At 32.1% G+C, this 19933-nt stretch overlaps 1 protein-coding gene across 3 annotated transcripts; it reads left to right on the plus strand.

The window, feature by feature from the left end:
* Positions 1-2531: 2531 nt before the first annotated feature.
* Positions 2532-15890, plus strand: LOC130809691 (AT-hook motif nuclear-localized protein 7-like). Of its 3 annotated transcripts, none has more exons than XM_057675457.1 (7): positions 2536-2967; positions 4239-4695; positions 10053-10120; positions 13436-13567; positions 14159-14320; positions 14566-14858; positions 15532-15890. In XM_057675457.1, exons 2-7 carry the CDS (start codon positions 4329-4331, stop codon positions 15536-15538), a joined length of 1029 nt encoding a protein of 342 aa, XP_057531440.1. In that variant the 5' UTR covers positions 2536-2967; positions 4239-4328; the 3' UTR covers positions 15539-15890. The 3 variants fall into 3 exon arrangements, with proteins under 3 accessions (XP_057531442.1, XP_057531440.1, XP_057531441.1); XM_057675458.1 differs by lacking the exon at positions 2536-2967 and adding an exon at positions 3025-3292; XM_057675459.1 differs by having other exon boundaries at positions 2532-2967; positions 14566-15890.
* Positions 15891-19933: the final 4043 nt, after the last annotated feature.

The raw sequence follows: 19933 nt of genomic DNA on the forward strand, positions 1-19933 counted from the left end.
TATGATTTTTTTATAGTTTTTTGAAAAAAACAAAAAAAAAATTTTGGACTTAGATTCAAGAATGTTTTGCTAAAATAGAGTTTGCAAAGATAAATACTCCCACTTTGGTATTCATTGAAATATATTTTTCAAATTGGTGTTGTAGGTAATAATAAGGAGCTATATATTTTTGGTTTGGAAAATTCAAAAATCTAGCTTTTTAAAAATTTCAAACTAGTGTTCTTCTAAGGAGTTACATTTTTTTGAAGTTTGTAGACTTTTAACGTTTGTTGGTTTGGAAGTACTTAAAAATTTTTATATTTGACCCCAAAATAAAATAATAATACAAATAATTACAAGTTTACAATTAACAATAGTCGCTGATGAGAAAATACATTTTTAAATACACATTATTCATCAATATATTAGTCTTTTTTCATCATTACTCCAAATATATCATTGCACAAACTTATAAATTTGGTGGTGAGAAAACCAATTCAAAAAAAAGTTAATGTTAGACTTTTCTTTTTAACTATACAATTTTGTATTTTTGTAATTGTTATAGTACAAGTATGAAATTGTCATATAGCATGAGTTTTTGTCATCATGTTATGTAAGTTATTCAATAAACCTTTAAACAAGGGATATTATGAAAAAAGTAAAAAACAATAATTTAAATATTTTAAATTTTACAGAGTTATTTACTCGACACAAATTCAATTTATACCCATCTCTAATTCCAAACAAATTTAATGCTACCTCCTATTCACTATAATAGTCACATTTGACTTTTGACACTGTTTATCAATCACTTTAACTTGTATTTTATTCTTAATCTATAAGTTATAACATAGTTAAATGAAATCTTGTTTGATTAATTTTAAGTAGACCTGAGAAAATTTCATTCGACCTGAAAATGAACCCAGGACCTGACCTGACAAAATCCAAACCCGACCGACCCGAAAGCGACTTAACCTGAAACATGACCGACCTAATAATTACCCGACCGAAAATGATTTGACCGGCAACCAACTCGACCGACCCGTTTTGACATGTCCAATATCAATTTTTAGAGTAATCTCAATGTTAGAATTAATTTCAAATAAAATTTTAGTTTTCAAATTATCTCAACATATTGAGTATATCACTTGAACCCTAAATCTCATCAATAGATCTCAAAAAACACGCATTTAGCGTCTTTTTATCCATCGTAATTATTTTTCTTTAAAAAAGGACGTTATAATCATTTTAATTGAATACATATATCTTGTTAAATCAGTCAAATGAGTTTTTAATTTTCTACATTTTAGTAAGCAAATCGATATAATTAATTATAAGAACGTTTTGCACAATTGAATGAGCTTTTCAGAAAAGGAATGTCGCTACCCTAAATTATAAAACGCGTATCTTATAAATCAAAATAAGTACTTAGTTATTTGTATATCTTTGCAACATGAAAATTGCGAAGATATTTTTTGTGAGGAAATGAGAAGATATTTAACGTCACTTTTATCTAACATTACAACTTTAATAAACACAATAACTTCATGAAGCGCTTATCTTACAAGTCTGTCAAAATAAGTATTAATTCTCTTATTTTCCTTACACTTCAATGAACTCGACATACCAACTATTTTTTGAAAATGGTACATTTGATTTCTCTAATGTGACACGTATCTCACAAATTCAACAATAACATAGAGATTTAAAGTTTAGAACACGAGCGTCACAATTAATGGTTTCTTATAACTTGAAATCAATCACATAAGACTTTAATATTGTGTCAATTGATATATGGATTTATGTCAGAGAGATGAGAAATAGTTTTTTTTTTAAAAAAAAGTTATAAGTCATGACTAGTTCGGTTTCGGTCAGATCGACCGATCCGAAAATGACCCGACCAAAATTGATCCCACCCATAACCCGTCCAATCAATCGTTTTTCCAGATTTAATTTTAATGCAAAAATCATTTATATCAAAATTTTACAATTTAAATTATGTACAATAATAAGGTATATTAATAATATAATTATTATATTAATAAATGTGGCAAGTGCGTAATTAAATAAGACAATTAGATGAAAATATATTAGCCAATGAGAATGTATTGCAAAACTCCAATTACATGGTGACTTCTTATACTAACTAGTAGTACTAGTGAAGACTTGAAGTACTAGAGTCTACAGCACATACTCTGGTCTGGACTTTCACTCGAAACTCAAAAAGCACTCAGTCAGTAATCTCAGTAATTGGCGCCCATTTTCAAGGGCAAATAGGAATTTCACATGACTTTCTTACGCAAAAGACAAAGCCTAGTCAAAGCCGGGTCTAATCTACTCTTCTCGTGCTACCCTTTACCAGCTTTTATAATTACTTTAATATATTAATTTTCATCATATATTATTTTCAAAATATTATTGTAATTAAATTTATTAATCTTAATTAAAAATCAAACTCAAAAACATATTTGAAAAAAATAATAATTGCTGTGATCTAAACAAATCTAATTTTGTTGAATGGCTTTTTATCAGTTTGGTTCACCTAATTTCACCATCTTACAATCTTACCCCTTGAAATTCAAATCCCCTCTGACGGACTCCAAACATCTCCTTAAATTTAATTTTATTTTCGATTTTTGGAAAACGCCAATACTTATTGTAATTAATTATTGCTACTATTATGCTTTATTTGGTACCTTAAATTAAACAACAAAATCAATTTCCAATGCCTTATTTTTTTCACCATTACCTCATTACCTGTTGTAGTAGAATTGTAGAAAGTATTTTTATTTTCATTTTCTTTTAACCTTTTTTCACTTTCTCTCTCTTACTTTCTCTCTCAAACTCCTCACTTTCTTTTTTTGCAAATAATTTTTGGGTTTTCCTTGAAAGGTAGCTCATTGCTTCTGGGTGATGATCTTGTGTCGTTTGATCTTCATACAAGTGTCGTTTCATGGCATTGAAGGGTTGTTCTGAACTTTGGTAAAGGTTTGAATTTTTACACTCTATAGCTAAAGATATTTAAGTTGTTAATTTCTTGTATAAAATCATGCATATTTGGATTAGTTATTGTTATTTTAATTGTTTTAATTAAAATTATTATGTTAGTAACTTTGTTTAAAACATACTCTAATTTTAGGTTAGTATATGGTTAGTGTATGGCTTATAAAATGTGGGGTTCTTAAAGTAAAAGTAAAGTAAAGCTAAATGAAAAAAATGTGGGTTTATTTGGTTGGTATATTTGAATCTGATTGTGAACTTTGAGTTAAACAAGTAAAAGGAAGTTAGTAGAAGAAAGGACACATGTTTTTCTGTAAATTTTGTTGACTCTACTAATTATTTATGGTGTCAGTGTTTTACATTTTTGCCTTCTGATTGTTGCTAGGTTTAATCTTGTTAGCTCGTATTGTTGGGATCAAGGCTTTTTGACAATTTTTTTGTTTGTTTGATTGTTGTTAAGTGTAAACCTTTTGTTTTGAAGTTTGCATGTGTCATTTTTTCATTTGCCTAGTAATTGTTGTTTTGTTTAATCTTTGTTAGCTACCATTTTTCTCATGTTCATTTGTTCTGATTTGTGGAGCCGATTTTTTGATATCAAGGGTTTGACATTTTTTGTCTGTTTGATTGCTATTCAGTTTTTATTTTTTATTTTTTTTTTAAATTTGCATGTGTTATTTTTCCATTTTGCAGCAGTGTATGGGAAGTGGTTTCTGTTAATGAATAGAATTTTAGTTGCTTAGGGTTCATAATTTGTCCGAATGAATTGAAGAGTTCTAGATTGGTTGTAATCTTTAATTATAATAATTTTTTGTTTTGGGAAATTGTCAATAGAAATCTTATTGGATCAACTTTAAATAAACTCACCTTTTGTTTATTTGTAAATAAATCCCATATCAGATAAATTTTCTTAAAATAAACTCACCTATTGTTTGTTCGTAAATAAATCCCCTATCAGATAAATTTGCTTAGAATAAACCCACCTATTGTTTTTAGCCATCTTCAAAGCTTCTTCGTGATCAAACAATTAGGAATTAACAATAGTTGAGTTTGTTTTTAGCAATGATGCCGAGTAGGTGGGTTTATTTAAAAAAAATCAATTGGTGGGCGTGGGTTTATTTTTAGCAGATCGAGCAAATGTTGATTTATTTTTGACAATTTATTTATTTTTTTTTTTTTTGCGGAAGTACCATGTGAAAGTGAAAGCTAAGTTTGTCAAGTATCTATGATGAGCTTTTCATTCTTTGAAACTATGAATGCAGGGAAATAAGGGTTGCATAGGATCTTGCTAGTATTGTTAGAGGTATATTTGGAATATATTCTAGTAGTATCTCGTTGAAAAATATACATGCATGGAGGCTAAAGAAGATATGATGGGAGGGGTGAGTGTGGTCGGAGCAGAGGCTCCATCGAATTATCAAGTGGCACCCAGGAGTGATGCTCCTACTCAAACCCCTTCTCAGCCAGACATTTCACCAACTGGGGCTGGGGCTTTGACTCCTGTGAGTGTTGGCATGCCAGGATTGATGGAGAAAAAAAAGAGGGGAAGGCCTCGAAAATATGGCCCCAATGGTAGTGTCTCAACATCATACTCACCGATGCCGATTTCAGCGTCAGCTCCACCTTCTATTGGTGGTTATCCAAGTGGGAAGCGGGGCAGGGGGAAATCAGGGGCTTCAGATGCCAAACAGCAGCCAAGGTTTGAGATGGTTTCAAGGGGTAAGTTTGTGTTCATTTTGATAATTAACGCTCAAACGTCACAAATTTTTGGGAGTTTTGCTTTCACTCTTGCCTCTATCCTCTTTGTACGTGAGTTAATCTATATTTGACCTGTATTGTTGGTTTTGTGAAGAATAAAGTTGAAGTAAGCAAAGGCCATATGAATATTGCAATTCGATTCTAAACCATTTGCATTTATTTATCTATTCGTATTTGCATTGTTGAATTTATGTGGTTTGGGAAACATTCAGATGGGAATAGCTGGTGGGTCAATCACACTAAGACTTAGATTTAAGAATTGACCTTGACAAACTTGTAGGACTGCTGTCGCTTGAAACCTTTCTAAACTTTTTGATGTACCATGCCCGTGGCAACTATTTACTATTCAGCATATCTTTTGGGATGCAAATCAGCAGAAGTCCATCTTCAAAGTACAGGCTAGATTCGTTACTAGTTTTTAGCTTGTATAAACATCATTTAAGCACCTCTTATATATTTTTCAACTAAACAAGTTGTTAGGATTCATACATGTGGCAAGGAGGCATCATAATTAGCTTTTACTTCTCTGTGGCTGGTAAGTGGTAAATATGGATGTGAGCCATTACTGTGATTTATCGCATTAGCTTCTGTGTAGCGATGCTTATTGGTTTCGTGATGTCTGTAATTTTTAGATGCCTCCTAGGATCTAAAATTTTTCGGCTCGTTTGGTTAATGATATTAAATTGTGGTAATGGGAATGATTTATAGTGTAAAATATCATCAAAAGTTCCATATTATTCCCATGGTAATGAAACATTGATCACAAAAAAGTTGTTTTGTTTACAAATTTTCATTACCACCTATTACCACCTCTCTCAATGGTAATGCGTGGTAATGCATTGGAATGAATTTTATGAAGAAAATGAGATGATTGAAGTTTAATAAGCATGACCATCAAGGTAATCAAAAGATTTTTCAACTAAAATTACCCTAGTTTTTCATTACCATTACTACTTTTTATTAACACCTACCAAATTGGCCGTTAAAGTCACTAAAATCCATAAAGTGTTATTTGGAATCAATCAATCTTAGTTGGACATCATTTTGTTCCTTTTGGCATATATTCAAACTCTTCATATGAGAAGAAAAGAGAAAACTCAGGCCTCTAAAATGAAGGGCAAGGTCCAACATACTATGTTAGATTTTTTTGGGATGTTACTTTGATTTGGCTTTTGGGCCTAAAGAGAAACCCTAGGCCTCTGAACAGAAACCCTTGTGATCAGGCTTTAGGCCCCAATATTACACTAACCACTATTTCTCTCGTTCAAAATTATTTACGACCCGTTTGGTTAGTGGTGCTAAATGGTGGTAATGAGAATGATTTGTAGTGTAAAATTTTATCAAAAGTTCCATATCATTCCCTTGATAATGAAACTTTGATCACAAAAAAAAATTTTTTATTCACAAATTTCCATTACTACCTAATATCACCTCTCCTAATGGTATTGTATTGGAATGAATTTTATGAAGAAAATGAGATGATTGAAATTAAACAAGTATGACCATCAAGTAACCAAGAAATTTTTTATCTAAAATTACACTAGTTTTTCATTCCCATTACCACCGTTTATTACCATCTACTAAACGGACCGTTAGTGGTATAAAAAAAGTATTTACTAAATGTACACTATTTATCATAGGAAAATTCCATAAATGTCAAAACTATCCATAAGGTATGTTTCTCAAGTTCGAACTTAATTTTCAAACTTTATAAACTATGATTCTTTTGTGTATTTTTTTATGTTGCCCATGTTATGGTTTAGCTATTGCTTATCTTTGGGAACATGGAATAAGGATAAGAACCATGTAAGATTTGGAGAATCTTGTAAGTGAGTCTTTGATAAAGACTAGTTTTAATGAAGTAGAAAAAATGCTCGAGTATTGCAGTGACTTCTGAAAAATAAAGACTCATTCCAAGACTCTTGAGTTGGGACAAAATGTTACTCAATTTTTTTTCCTTGGTTCAATAATAATATGCCAACTCATCATTCATATATATATATATATATATATATACATACAGATATATATATATATATATATATATATATATATATATATATATATATATATGTATATATATATATATATATATATGTATATATATATATATATATGTATATGTATATATATATATATATATGTGTATATATATATATATATATATATATATATATATATATATATGAATTAAGTTTAATATGAATTGAGTTTGAAGTGAGTTTGAGGTAAAAGTGTAAAAGTACATTTCTAATAAAAGTTAGTAAAAATCTGATGTGGTAGTGTCTGAAGATTGAGGTTTGAGTCTGGGGATATTCACATCCTAATAATAATGAGAGATACTTTGTTCTAGTGGTCATTTTTGTCACTCGAAAATTATATGCTCGCCAATATAAGTTACATGGTACAAGCTATTTGTAGTACTTTGCATGAAACTTGGTTGTATCATTGAAACCTAAGGTAATTACTAACACTAGAAAGGGCGGCTCTGCAAGGATTGAGATTTCTTACTTCATCATAAATATGATGTCGACATATATTGATTTTTCGGGAATTTTAATTAAAGTTGTGATCTAGATGCCAATGCAAGTCTTTCATTGGAACTAATGGATTAATTGAATTTTGCTTCACACCAAAGTGAGTATCTGTTGAAGAACATTAAGAAGCAAGACAAGTCTTTGCCATCCCTCGTTAAACTAATCTAGCCTAAAATTTGATTTTTAATCCTTTATGTTTTGATTCAATGCTTTTCTAAGTTCTAACTGGTGAATTCCTGGATAGTATATTTTCTCCCGACCGTGTATCAAACATTGAGTTATTTTTTTTTTTTTACTTTTTTTGTTATTTTTTAGCCTTTTGGAGGTTGTGTATGAAGCGAGTTCCCTTCAACTCCTCATAAGGTCATTGTCTATTATTATAGTGGCTTCTCTATGGTTATCTTTTTTTGTATACACCAAGTCTAGGTTTTTTATGGAAATTTTTTGGATGTTGGTATGTTTGGAGTTTGGTTTCATTTTCTCTCAACGGAGCCAAAGATAGCTCATTGTCTATATTAAAATAGATCATGAAATCATGTGCACTTCATATTTATATGAAGTTCCATATGATGTTTGCTACCTAAATTCAATTGAAAACTTTTTTTTTGTTTTCACTGACAAGGATAATGTTGCGTACATCGCGTTGCTCGAGACCACCTTGGAGGAAGCTATTAATGGCAATTGGGTAATATGATATTGTTCTAGTAATGTTTGGAGTTTGGGTCCCTGAGGTAGGAAAGTTGGAAAAATGGTTCTTTATTGGAAAGAAAATGGCGAAGATGGTTGATTGCAAAGTATGTTTTTTCATACTATAGCACTGTAATGTGGTTGAAGACCAATCAATTTTGTTGAACATAAGGAAAGTGTTCTTGGTAATCACCAAGGGTCAATTAAGCCTAATTTTAATGGCAATGTCTGTTTTGATATTATGTGCTAGTGCAAGTGGTGATGTTTGAGATGATTTTTTTTAATAAAGGTGATGGTAGCTTTATGCAGTGACCTGGGTTGAAATTTTTATTATTTTTTCTTCTAAATTTTGTTAAATCCATCCAACCCTCAAATTTGATTTAGGCTTTAGGTGGCTTTTGGTCTGAATTAGGATCTTGTCAGCCAATCAGTTTGTTTTTCTAAGAATTTAGATCACTTTCTCAGTCAGGTTAAATAATTTTATATAGCAGTGTAGTGATGTCTTCATCCTAGAGAATGAGAATCGCATTTAACTAAACACCCATTTGGTTATCGGTATCAAATGTATGATATTAGAAAGTTAGTGTAATTGTGATAGGAAAATCTGTTGAGGAGTTTAACGATCATGGTGATTCTATTTCAATCACCTCATTTTCTTCCTATAATTTATGTCAATGTATTACCATTTGAAAAGAAGATATTTGATGACAATGGAAAATTATGAAAAAAACTCTTGTGATTAAAATTTCATCACCATAAGAATGACAATATATTTCATGAAAATTCACCCTAATTATCATTCTCATTGCCAGTATTTACTATCAACAACCGTATGCCATTAGGGTATTGTTTTCTTGTCTTTATTTTCAGCGGTAAGCTTTTTGTAGTTCACACTTGTTGACTTTAATGGAGAAGTCTTGGTTTCGCTTGCTCACTGTTGTTTTGGGCTTTATTGTGTACAATTAGGTTTCTCATTAATGAAATAATGTTAGTAATGCTTCTTTCTTGGAAAGGCCAACTAAACTATAAACATAAAGTATTAATCCCATATAGACAGGGTCTTGGTATGCACAAATTTGGATAGCCTTAGTCCTTATTAATCAACGGTTATCTCTGTACCAATAAATACTAATGTACTAATACTTACAAAAGTGTTAATGAACAAGGTGTGATCTCAATATTGTTGGTTGATGATTAGGTATTGCAATGTGGAGGGTTTTCTACCAAAGAGTAGGTGTTACTATTTTAATTATCTTTCAATTTATATACAATGAAAGATAAAATAAAGAATGAGGTTATAGAAAGGGGTTGAATTGGCAAATGCTGAAGATAAGATGAAGGGAAATTGTCTATCTTCATTTGGGTATGTGCGACGAAGGTCGGAAACAGCCCTAGTCCGCAAGTCGAACGTTGGAAGTTGGAACCACGGGGATTTCAAATGAGGAACTAGATACAACCAAATGATAGGAATGAGGAAAGATATGGGAGTTTAAAGACCTAGATCTCTAAAAGGCGAGCGAAATTCCATGGTGGAGAATTATGTGAACGATCACCGGGAGCAGATGGCTCGACCTTATATAATGGGATTAAGGCTTTGGTAATGTTTTTCCTGTTGTTATGTGTTGCGTAAAATTTGTGTGTGGTGCATTGATATAAATAGATGTTTATAGGTAGTGAACCAAAGAATGGTTGGTGAATGGTGGCTAATTAGATGAACAAATGCAAGTTCATTTGTCTTCATTGGATCTAGTACTAAATAATCTATGTGAAATTGTTATTCCCAATAACATATGGTTACTAATTCATATTCAACCAACAACAATTATAATATGTATTTTCCTCTGTGAGGGATGGTCATATTTTAGGAGATAAAGTTGCATAAATCTGTGTGTCTGACAAGTTAATGTGAGGATGAGGGTCCTTTTGGTTATCTGTTTTCCTAACTCAGTGTACGCCTTCAGTGGTTAAAAATGTGAAGATATTTATTCTCATATTTATGTTGTATGTAAAGATGAAAAGCAAGCTTATTTTGCTACTTGTCTTGAATTTGCTATGCATTTATTTTTATTTTCAAAGTATCATAACGTGATGCAGGCGATGGATTTGGACGTTCAGATGGAGCCAACTTCACTCCTCATGTCATAACAGTTAATGTTGGTGAGGTACGTGACGCATAAGAATATAGTTTTAATATATGAAATTAGCATTGGAAATTATCTGTGTTGCATGTGCAACTCTTTTAGGAGAGCTAAAGTGGGTCCTAAATTTTCATGATAATAATGGTGCTATAAGGATTGGTGACCAAATGACCTAGTTCAAAGGAAATAGCAATCTGACATGTGTGTGAAAAGGAGCTCATTGGCTAATATAAAAAAAAGAATTGGATCAAAATCCATTTCTAGGTATGCTATTGATAAACTTGCATGTGTTATTCCCAATTTGTTGGTTTTTTCCTTTCTTGGTATTTGGCCAGTGAACCGACCTCTCTCGAGTCCTTTTTACCATTAGAGGATTAAAGCTTGTGGACATATTCTTCTCTTGTGCTGAATTGACAAGGTGATTGACCAGCACGAAATCACAAATTCCTTTTGCACAAAATTCCTACAACATTTGCTTGCGCATGATTTCCTGAATGTTTCTCTCAATTAATTTGTCTTCAAGTGCTTGCTCATTAAATTACTGTAGAAATACTAGAAAATATCTCTTATCTAGACTCCATTTTGATATTGAGAGAGCTTTGGCCTAGGTGAGAAATTTGCCTTCAAAACTCTCAAACAATGTTTCTAAGATAGCCCTACGGCCTACAGTTATGTTTGAGTTCTAGCTGCCAAATCTTAAATTAGAAGTACATGAAATATGGTAGTACAATTCTTACTTAAAGAAAAATAATCCTTTGGTATTTAGAAATATTAGTAAGAAGCAGTGAAAGATAGGTTAATAAGTAATGATAATGCCTTGTTTTTTCATGCCGTTTTGAGATACCTCTTGAAAGCTAGTGGAAAAAATGCAGTACAGAAAATCAGGAATCAGATTTTTGGAGTTTCAATCATGTCTCAAATTCTAGATTCATGTTGGACCAAAATTTCAACAAAGCTGCTTATTTTGAAATATATATGAAGTACACATAGAATCAAAATTTATCCGACCCAAAATATCATACCCTAGGCAACTAACCATACATGATGTATCTTTGAGCCTTGAGGATACTCGCATAAAATCTTTGAATAATTTAGATTGGTTTGCTAACTCATAACATGATTTAGTCATTCAACCACCCCTAAGGTGCCCATGGTTGTAGATCTTCTAGTAATACAGTGGAGAAATTCATGGATATACAAGTGTATTTTCTGCTTGTCTGATGGATATTGATGGATTTAAAGACTACAGATGACAAACACATTAAGGACTCTCGTCTACTCACTGGGCCACTCTTAGAAAAGCGACTTTTTTGTAGCTTATCTTATGGTTCGCCTAGTGCTTTATTGAAACTAAGATTGCTACCTTCATCATGTGTTTCTCCTGTTTATCCCTCTTAGGGCCCGCCTGTATTGGATGGACTAGGGTGGAAATAGTAATCCAATACTTAATAACCCATAGTATAAAGCCTGTATTGAAGGTAAATAAATAGACCCATATATCTTTACCCCTATATTTGGAGTACTAGAATTCTGGTCCCCCCTATAGGGTAAAGTTTTATGTCAGTAAAAAAAACATCAAAACCCACAGTTGCACAACTCAAGGTCTCTCCCATTACTGTCATTCACATCAAAAACATTTCTCTTTTCTTTTTCCTCTTCATTCCATCTTTTGCCATCCAGTAATTCTAAAAAATTGAGGCAAATCTGTTTTTGGATCATAAGTCTCTTCATTTAATTGATGATTTTTTTAGATTATGTGCAAAAAATGTTATTTAATAGATTCTTTAGTTTATGAATTATGTTCATCTTTATTTAGCTTTGCTTTAATTTTTTTTTTTATATATATCTATGCAAATGCAATTGATCATAAATCTGGAAAAATGGATCATGAATTTGTTTATATCTATACTTTGCTTTGAATTTTTATTTACCGTTGCTTTGAATTTCACGTTTTTCATCATTATTTGCTATTAAAATTTATGTTATTGTTGTTTCTTTCAATTTTTTATTGTTAATGAAAAATATAAGTTTGAAAAAACGTAATTTTGTCTTTTATTTCTTCGTTCAACTAGTTAATGAATATTACTCCCACCAAACCATTTTAATTGTCACATTTTTTTATTTGGCAAAACCATATCAATTGTCACATTTCTATTTTTGTCAATCTTCTTTTTACCTAAATACCCTTTATTCACACACGTAATTACGAATATACCCCCACATATCCTACTTACCCAAACTAATTAATTAAATAACCCTTCACTATTTACCCTTCACTACTTACCCAACTACCACCTTTTTAATGGACACTGCACCACCCTTAATAACCGTGCCCAAACAAATGGGACAATTAAAATGGTTTGGAGGGACTATTAATCTGGAAAATTATGTAATTGTTGTTTGAGTATAATTTTTATGTCAGATTTGTTTATATGAAATATTTTATTTCTTGTTTTTCTTCTTTTTGTGATTTGTATCACAGATTTATGATCATGGAGAATAGTATGCTATGACAGTGAGATAATCATGGAGAAGAGGGTCTTACACCTCTGTTATTTTCTAGCTACTGCAGTACTTTCATCCCAAACCATGTATTATGATATCAAACAAATTTTCTCTGTTAATTTTTCCCCTATAATACAACACTCTTGAAATATTTCAACCATATTATTTTCCTTTGTATCCAGGCAGGGTCTTATAGGATTTTCAACTCCTTAGTCGTCATGTTTTTTTTTTTTTTTTTTTTTTTTTTTTTTTTTTTTTTTTTTTTTTTTTTTTTTTTTTAGAAAAAATAAAAAAAAACAAAAATTTTCAGCTATATAATGCTCCCAATGTTATCCATTTTCCTTATCACATTATCCAGTTAAGTTTTATTAGTCATTTTTGTAATATTTAGCTTATTTGTGTGAATGATTAGTACTAGAATTAGCAATGTTTTAAAGATTACTATTGTTATTTTTTGACATGGAAAGTATGTTGATGATGACAAAGCTTGTCAAAGACTCTTTGTTTTTAATGCCATTGGGCTGTATTTATGCATCGTAGTGAAAAAATTTGGTACTGGCCGCAATAGCGGTAACGAAACAACAATACAGTTACACGAGTGATACGATTATGGTAACGCCTAAAATATCAGTTAAAAGCATGAGAAATCCCTTGATATGGCTAACAATGCGATTACACCTTTGTAATGCGAACATATTGATTTGTTTTTTCAACCCTTCACAATGCGGTCGATGCGCTTTGATGCGTCCTTGTTTTTGCACTATGTTGGGCATAGATTTGTTTTCACTTGAACAAATCTTTCTTCTTCAAATTGATTAATTCTGGCTTGTTCAGGATGTTACAGCGAAAATCATATCATTTTGTCAACAAGGACCACGTGCAATTTGCATTCTTTCAGCTAATGGAATGGTATCCAATGCTACACTTCGTCAATCTGAATCTTCTGGAGGGACTTTGACATATGAGGTAAACAGTAAATACTTGTATCTACAAGTTTATTCCTATTTGCTTCCATATATATATATATATATATATATATATATATATTATATATAATTCACTAGCATATGGAGTATGTTTTTGGTTTATGTAAGGGAAGGATTGCTTTTTTTTTTTTTTAATTTTATTTTTTGTACTATGTTTTGGTTACTCTTATTTTCAAGGAACCAACTCAACTATAACTTGATGGTTAAAGCTCTTGAATATGTTATATATTCTAGCACTCCTCTCACACTAGAGTCCTTTGGGTTAGAAGAGTGATGCAACACAGACCTTTCTCATATCTCCACTTGAGTGAGGGGTGGAAGTGATTCGAATCTGTAAGTTTTTGGTTGAGGTGGTTCCTTTATGTAGTATTAAAAGCAAACCTGATAAAAATGTGGTTTGAATCTCATACACTACTTATTTCAAGTGGAATATTTAGCATCATGTAAAAGGTGGTTATGTGTTGCATCTAGTCTTATAGCCCAAAGGGCTCTCGTGTGAGGGGCCAGTATCTATGAGCCTTTTAAGTCCTTGACCATATTTGACATTTGTTTAATCCTTGTCTTGTCTTAGGGACGTTTTGAAATAGTAAATTTATGTGGTTCTTTTACGCCTACTGAGCAAGAAGGTACAAGATATAGGGCAGGTGGGTTGAGTGTCTCTCTCTCAAGCCCGAATGGTCAAGTTGTTGGAGGATGTGTTGCCGGACTACTGGTTGCTGCTAGCCCTATTCAGGTAGATCAATATAGCTTGAATTTCATTCTTTTTTGCTTTGGCTTGGTTATTTTAAAAAGTCTATAAATATGAAGGACTGTGCCACCTTCCTGCACCCCTCCCCCGTGAATAAAAAGAAGATTTGATTAAATGACCGGGGGCTTTGGGGCCAGTGGGGGAATTTGAAAGCCGGAAGGCCAGTGGTTGAAAATCTTCTGACCCAAAAGATAAAAACTTTAACATGATTGCTTTTTCTCCTGTTTCAGATCATTGTCGGGAGTTTCTTACCAACTAATCCGCCTGAGATCAAGCAAAAGAAGCCTAAAGTTCAACAACCATCCGCACCGACTCCTTTTACAATTACGTCAGCTCTTCCTCCACCTCCTGTTGCAGAGAAAGACGCTTGTAATGGCCAAGGGCAAAATCATAATAACTCTGTTGCCCCTATGCAAAACACTCCTCCGCCTACATCTTACCAACGAGAAAATTGGCCGAACACACATCATGTGCAGGAGCGAAGGCCATCAACCACTGATATAAATATATCGTTGCCTGGAGGGTAATTTTACCGAATACTCTTCCCTTTTCGCCTTCTTCGTTGACAATTTATGTTGCTCGGACTTCAGTTCTTGAGTTAGACTTGACTGTTTGATGAAAAACCATGACCCAAACTGAATTTCCAACTTGAAAACTAACCTTTGATGAGTTTTGGCCTATGGGTGATCAATTCCAAACCTGATAAAAAGCCCGAGCCAAAAACTAGAAATTAGTGTTGTGGGCCAAGCTGGGTCTGCAGGGTGATCAGCTCTTGGCCAGGCCACCTTTTGGCTTATTTTAATCTGATTTGTGATCTCCTTTTGGAATATTCATGTTGGAGTTTCAAATATCTAACATGCTCACTAGAAATACAACTAAGCGTCCGAGTAACATCCTGTTTAACAAGAACTCGACTTTTACAAACAAATTCTAACAGCCCATGTTATTAAACAATGATAATAGGAATGTTTTGTATTGTAAATTTTTATAAAATGTACTATGTCATTCCCATGACGATGAGTTGTGATCATAAAAAAAATGGGATAGTTGATGTAGAACAAAGATACCATTAAACTTGTCGAGAGATTTTTATTTCAATTTTTACCATTTAATACCAACAATTAAATGGGCGGTAAATGATTTTCCTCCCTTGTCGGTGTTTATTTACTATATTGATTGTTTTGAATTCAATGCAGGATGTAGTAGGTTTTCAACTGGTAGTTTGACTTGTATGCTAATCAGCTAAACACAGAAGGAGAATATATTAGGATCACAAGCCTTTTGGGTTAGGGCTTCTCCCTGACTGCATTCAGATATTAATCTTTCACACGCTAGTTTATATTAGGAAAACTTTGTTTTTGTATTGGAGGTTTTACATTTTCGGAAGTGGGTGTTGTTGGTTGTATTTTCTTTTATATCTATAGATATGAAGGATGTATCAGGAAATCTAGGCTGAATTATGATTTCTATTTTTGTGAATTATGATGTAATTTCTGGACAACTTTGTGTGGATGCACATGCACACTTCCATAAATTGTTGTATTTTCTTGCGTAATGATCTGCCCATGGTTATGAATGGATGTCAACGTGTTGGATTTGAATTGAGTTTAGGTGGACCTAAATTCATATTCGTTTTCATTGGGAGGAGTGGAGGACCTAGATCCGGATGTGCGGGTCTAAATTTTTTAGAATCTAGATCTATATCCATACAAATCTAGCATTTGGTTTGGGTTCAAAATGGGTCTAGATTTGTTTTTGCGTGTTTATCAATATTGTTTGTTCGTCTATAAACACTGGTGGACCCAGGACTCAAACTCATTGAGAGCATGATCGGTAAAATCATAACTTGAAAGTTTTTGTCTCTCTGTTGGGTTTCTTTTAAGTGTTCAGATTAATTCTAATTTGCTTTGAACTTTTTCGGAATTTTTGTGTCATTAGTTGCTCCTACTTGTTGGGAAGGAGATGGTTTATGGGAAAACATTTTTTCTTTTTGAAGTATTTTTCTATAAATGACACTTATTTATAAAACAATTACTCATATATCACTAATCAACAATTATTATCTGAAATTTCTATGAAAACAATTTACTTTTTTAAAATTTGAAATTTAAGTAAAAATTTTCGAAAATCAATTAATCAAGAACATACTTGAATAAATAGCCAAACAATTAACCAAAAACATATATACAACTTATTTAAAAAATAAATAATAATAAAAATTAATCAAAAACAATAATCAATTAATCAAGAATATATATATACAATTTATTAAAAAAATGATAGTAATTGCAACTAATCAAGATTATATTATCATAGTTTACTATAATTTGTAAAATCAAATAGATTTGCAAAATTGAATTAATAAAAAAATCACACATTTGATTAAAGTTAACTATAATTTGCAAAATTAGATGCGATGGTGGTGGGTTGGGCAATTAGGCTGGTGGCAACTTGAAATCGGCGGTGGTGGTGAAGACGGCAGGCGCACGAAACAGATGCAAAGTTCAATCGTGAATAATGAATTGATTTCGTAAATAGTGCAGTGTGTATGTATTTATAGTAGTTTTCTTGAAAATTATATTCAGTTGATTTTATTAATTTTTATTGATATAAATTGTCTAGGTTGGCAGCGGGTACAAATGTACAATACATTCCTATGGGCGCTCTGGTTGCATGTTCAATCCCTCGTGGCAGCAATTTTGCAAAATTTTATTTTTTTTCCTTAAAATGTTATTGTAGGAGCCTACTAGGTCCGCCCCTGTCTAAAAACTGGTTAACATTTAATTATTCATTGATGGCTTGTTTGGCAACATGCAATTGAATTCCAAATATTGTATTGGGCCAAATATCTTATTTGGCAAGTTTTAAAATTTGTAATTTAGAAATGAATCATTTATTTTGAAATTTTTAAACAAGTAATAAATGGGCCAAATTTTTACACTTCAAAATACAGCCTTTTACCCTGTCATTTAGAAATTCTGTTAAACACTATTTTTGTATTAGAAATTCTGTTAAATTTTTGTATCTCTAAATTTTTTTGCCTCTTTTCAATTCCTCTCTCAATTTTTTATAATCCCTAATTTTCCCCCCTTTCTCTCTCTCTCTACAAGCTTCTGTAATAAGAGAGCACAACTATTAATGATTGATTATTGTTCAAGCTCGAGTACAAGCAAGATGTGCGCATTTGGCGTTGGAAACTCAAACTAAACAACAGAAATCCACAGCAAGAGGCTCGTGTTTGAGAAATAAAGGTACTTGTTGCTCCATTTCTATGAAATTATATCTTATTTAATCATTTTAATTGAACTTTTATAATCTCCAAATATTTTTTATCTTAATTTTTGGCATCATTCATAAAACCATAGTTACTATTTTGTGTTAAGTATTTTTTCTAAATTACTATAGAACATGGTGCAAAAACTCGCCCGAGTTGACTCGAAACCGGCGAGTTGGAACGATTTTGCAGTATACCGTTTCGAAACGCGTTTCTACATTACGATATTGGCCTTTTAAACTTGGACTTGTCGCTTGTGATGGTCACGATTTGCATTTGTTTGGGGCCAAATCATGTCAAAACCAACAATTCTACCCCAAAATATCCAAAAAAAAAAAAAAAAACTAAAAATTACTTACTAATGTGACTGAGAAACTATTATACTGATGTAAGGTTAGGGCGTGAAGCTTTGAGTGCTTGAAAATGGAGTAGATGGGTAGTTTGGTGGGAAGATAAGAAAAATATGAGAAAGGATGGTATAGTACTATGCAAAAAGTTTATTGAATCAACTTTTCTACTTGTATCTATAAGAATCCCATGTAATTATGATGGTGGTGGCTGCACACCTAATACTTCATGAATTTTTTTGATTATATTTATAATAATACTCCCTTCTATTTATTTTACTTGTCTTATTTTTTCACACTTATCGACGTAACATTTTAACTCTTAATATATTTTAACTTATAAATTAAGAATAAAATACAAATTAAAAGTGATTAATAAATAGTGACAAAAAATAAATAGGACAAGTAACCGGAACCGCGACTGCGTTTTAACATCATGACTATATCTTAAATTATTGTGGCCTCGTGTTTGGTTCAAGAAGAGTATGTTATATTGTTATTAATTATTCATGATTAACAACATGGAAGCTCTATGATGATTTTTGTTTCATATTTCATCCTTTAAATATCAAATGCAAAGAAATAATTTTAATTGTACATCTTTTTAATTGTAGATTATATCAGAAGAATTAATTATTCAAGAGTCACGAAAGCGTGCAAGGAAAAATGATAATGATAGAGATAATGTTTTGTCAATTGTGAGTTTCATTTAGTAGTTTTAGGAGCACAATATAGTCAAAAGTACAGGGTGAGAGAGGTCTCTGGAGATGAAACTTTTCGTGCTCAAAAGAGGGCCTTTTTGGATTTAGACTTGAAAAATGATAGGATATGTCGCGATCAATTGCATTTCGACACACATTGCTTTGAAAAGTTATGTAACCTTTTGAAAATCAATGGAAGATTAAAGACTACTAGATATGTAACGGTGAAAGAAATTATCGCAATGTTCATTCATATTCTTGCCCATGATTTAAAAAATAGAGTAGTACAAGGGATCTTCGCTCGTTCAGGAAAGACAATGAGTCGTCAGTTTCACATCGTTCTTGAAGCCGTACTAAAACTAGCTAGGGAAGTACTATATCAAACCAGTTAGTCACAATACTGATTGTTCTGAGGACATTAAGTGGAGGTACTTTAGGGGTTTTGTAGGAGCCCTTGATGAGATCCATATGAAAATGACGGTGCCTATTGAGGATCGAACTCGCTATCGAGATAGAAAGGGGGATATAAGCATAAATGTCTTGGCTTCCTGTGATCTTTGTTTCACGTATGTTTTACCTGGTTGGGAAGGATCCACTTCAGATCCTCGCATCCTTCGCGATGCTCTTTGGAGGCCTAATGGACTGAAAATACCTAGGAATAAATTTCTTCTTGTTGATTTGGGATTTACTAATGGTGAAGGATTCTTAGCTCCTTATAAAGGTACTCGGTATCATTTAAATTTATGGCGAGGGAATACTCCAACAAATTATAAGGAGCTTTTTAACTTGAGGCATTCCTCGGCTTGAAACACAATTGAAAGAGCCTTTGGGTTATTAAAGAAACGTCGGAGTATTCTTAGACATCCGAGTTTTTTTGGAAAGATGACTCAAGTTAGAGTTATAAATGCTTTTTTTATACTCCATAATTTCTTGAGGTAAGAGAAACTGGAAGAAGGGGATTTATTACATGAGGTAGATAATGAATTATCAAATGTAACCAGAATTGATAAAGAAGAGGAAGAAGCTTGCATTTCACTTGTGCGTTCATCACCAAAGTGAAATAATTTTAGAGATGAGTTTGCAAGAAAAATGTTTGCGGATTACCAAAGGCGAAGGGCACAACCTAGTAACAATTAGAGTGGGAGAGACTGAAGAAGCATTAAGCTACTTAAGGAGCCATCAGATGTGATATCGAAGATAATACAAAGAATTGTTGTGTATGATTGAAGCTTAGGATGGTTTTGTAGGCTTTACATAATAGTTTTGAATATGGTAG

Source organism: Amaranthus tricolor, chromosome 4 (assembly GCF_026212465.1).
Source record: "Amaranthus tricolor cultivar Red isolate AtriRed21 chromosome 4, ASM2621246v1, whole genome shotgun sequence".
Classification (NCBI taxonomy): domain Eukaryota; kingdom Viridiplantae; phylum Streptophyta; class Magnoliopsida; order Caryophyllales; family Amaranthaceae; genus Amaranthus; species Amaranthus tricolor.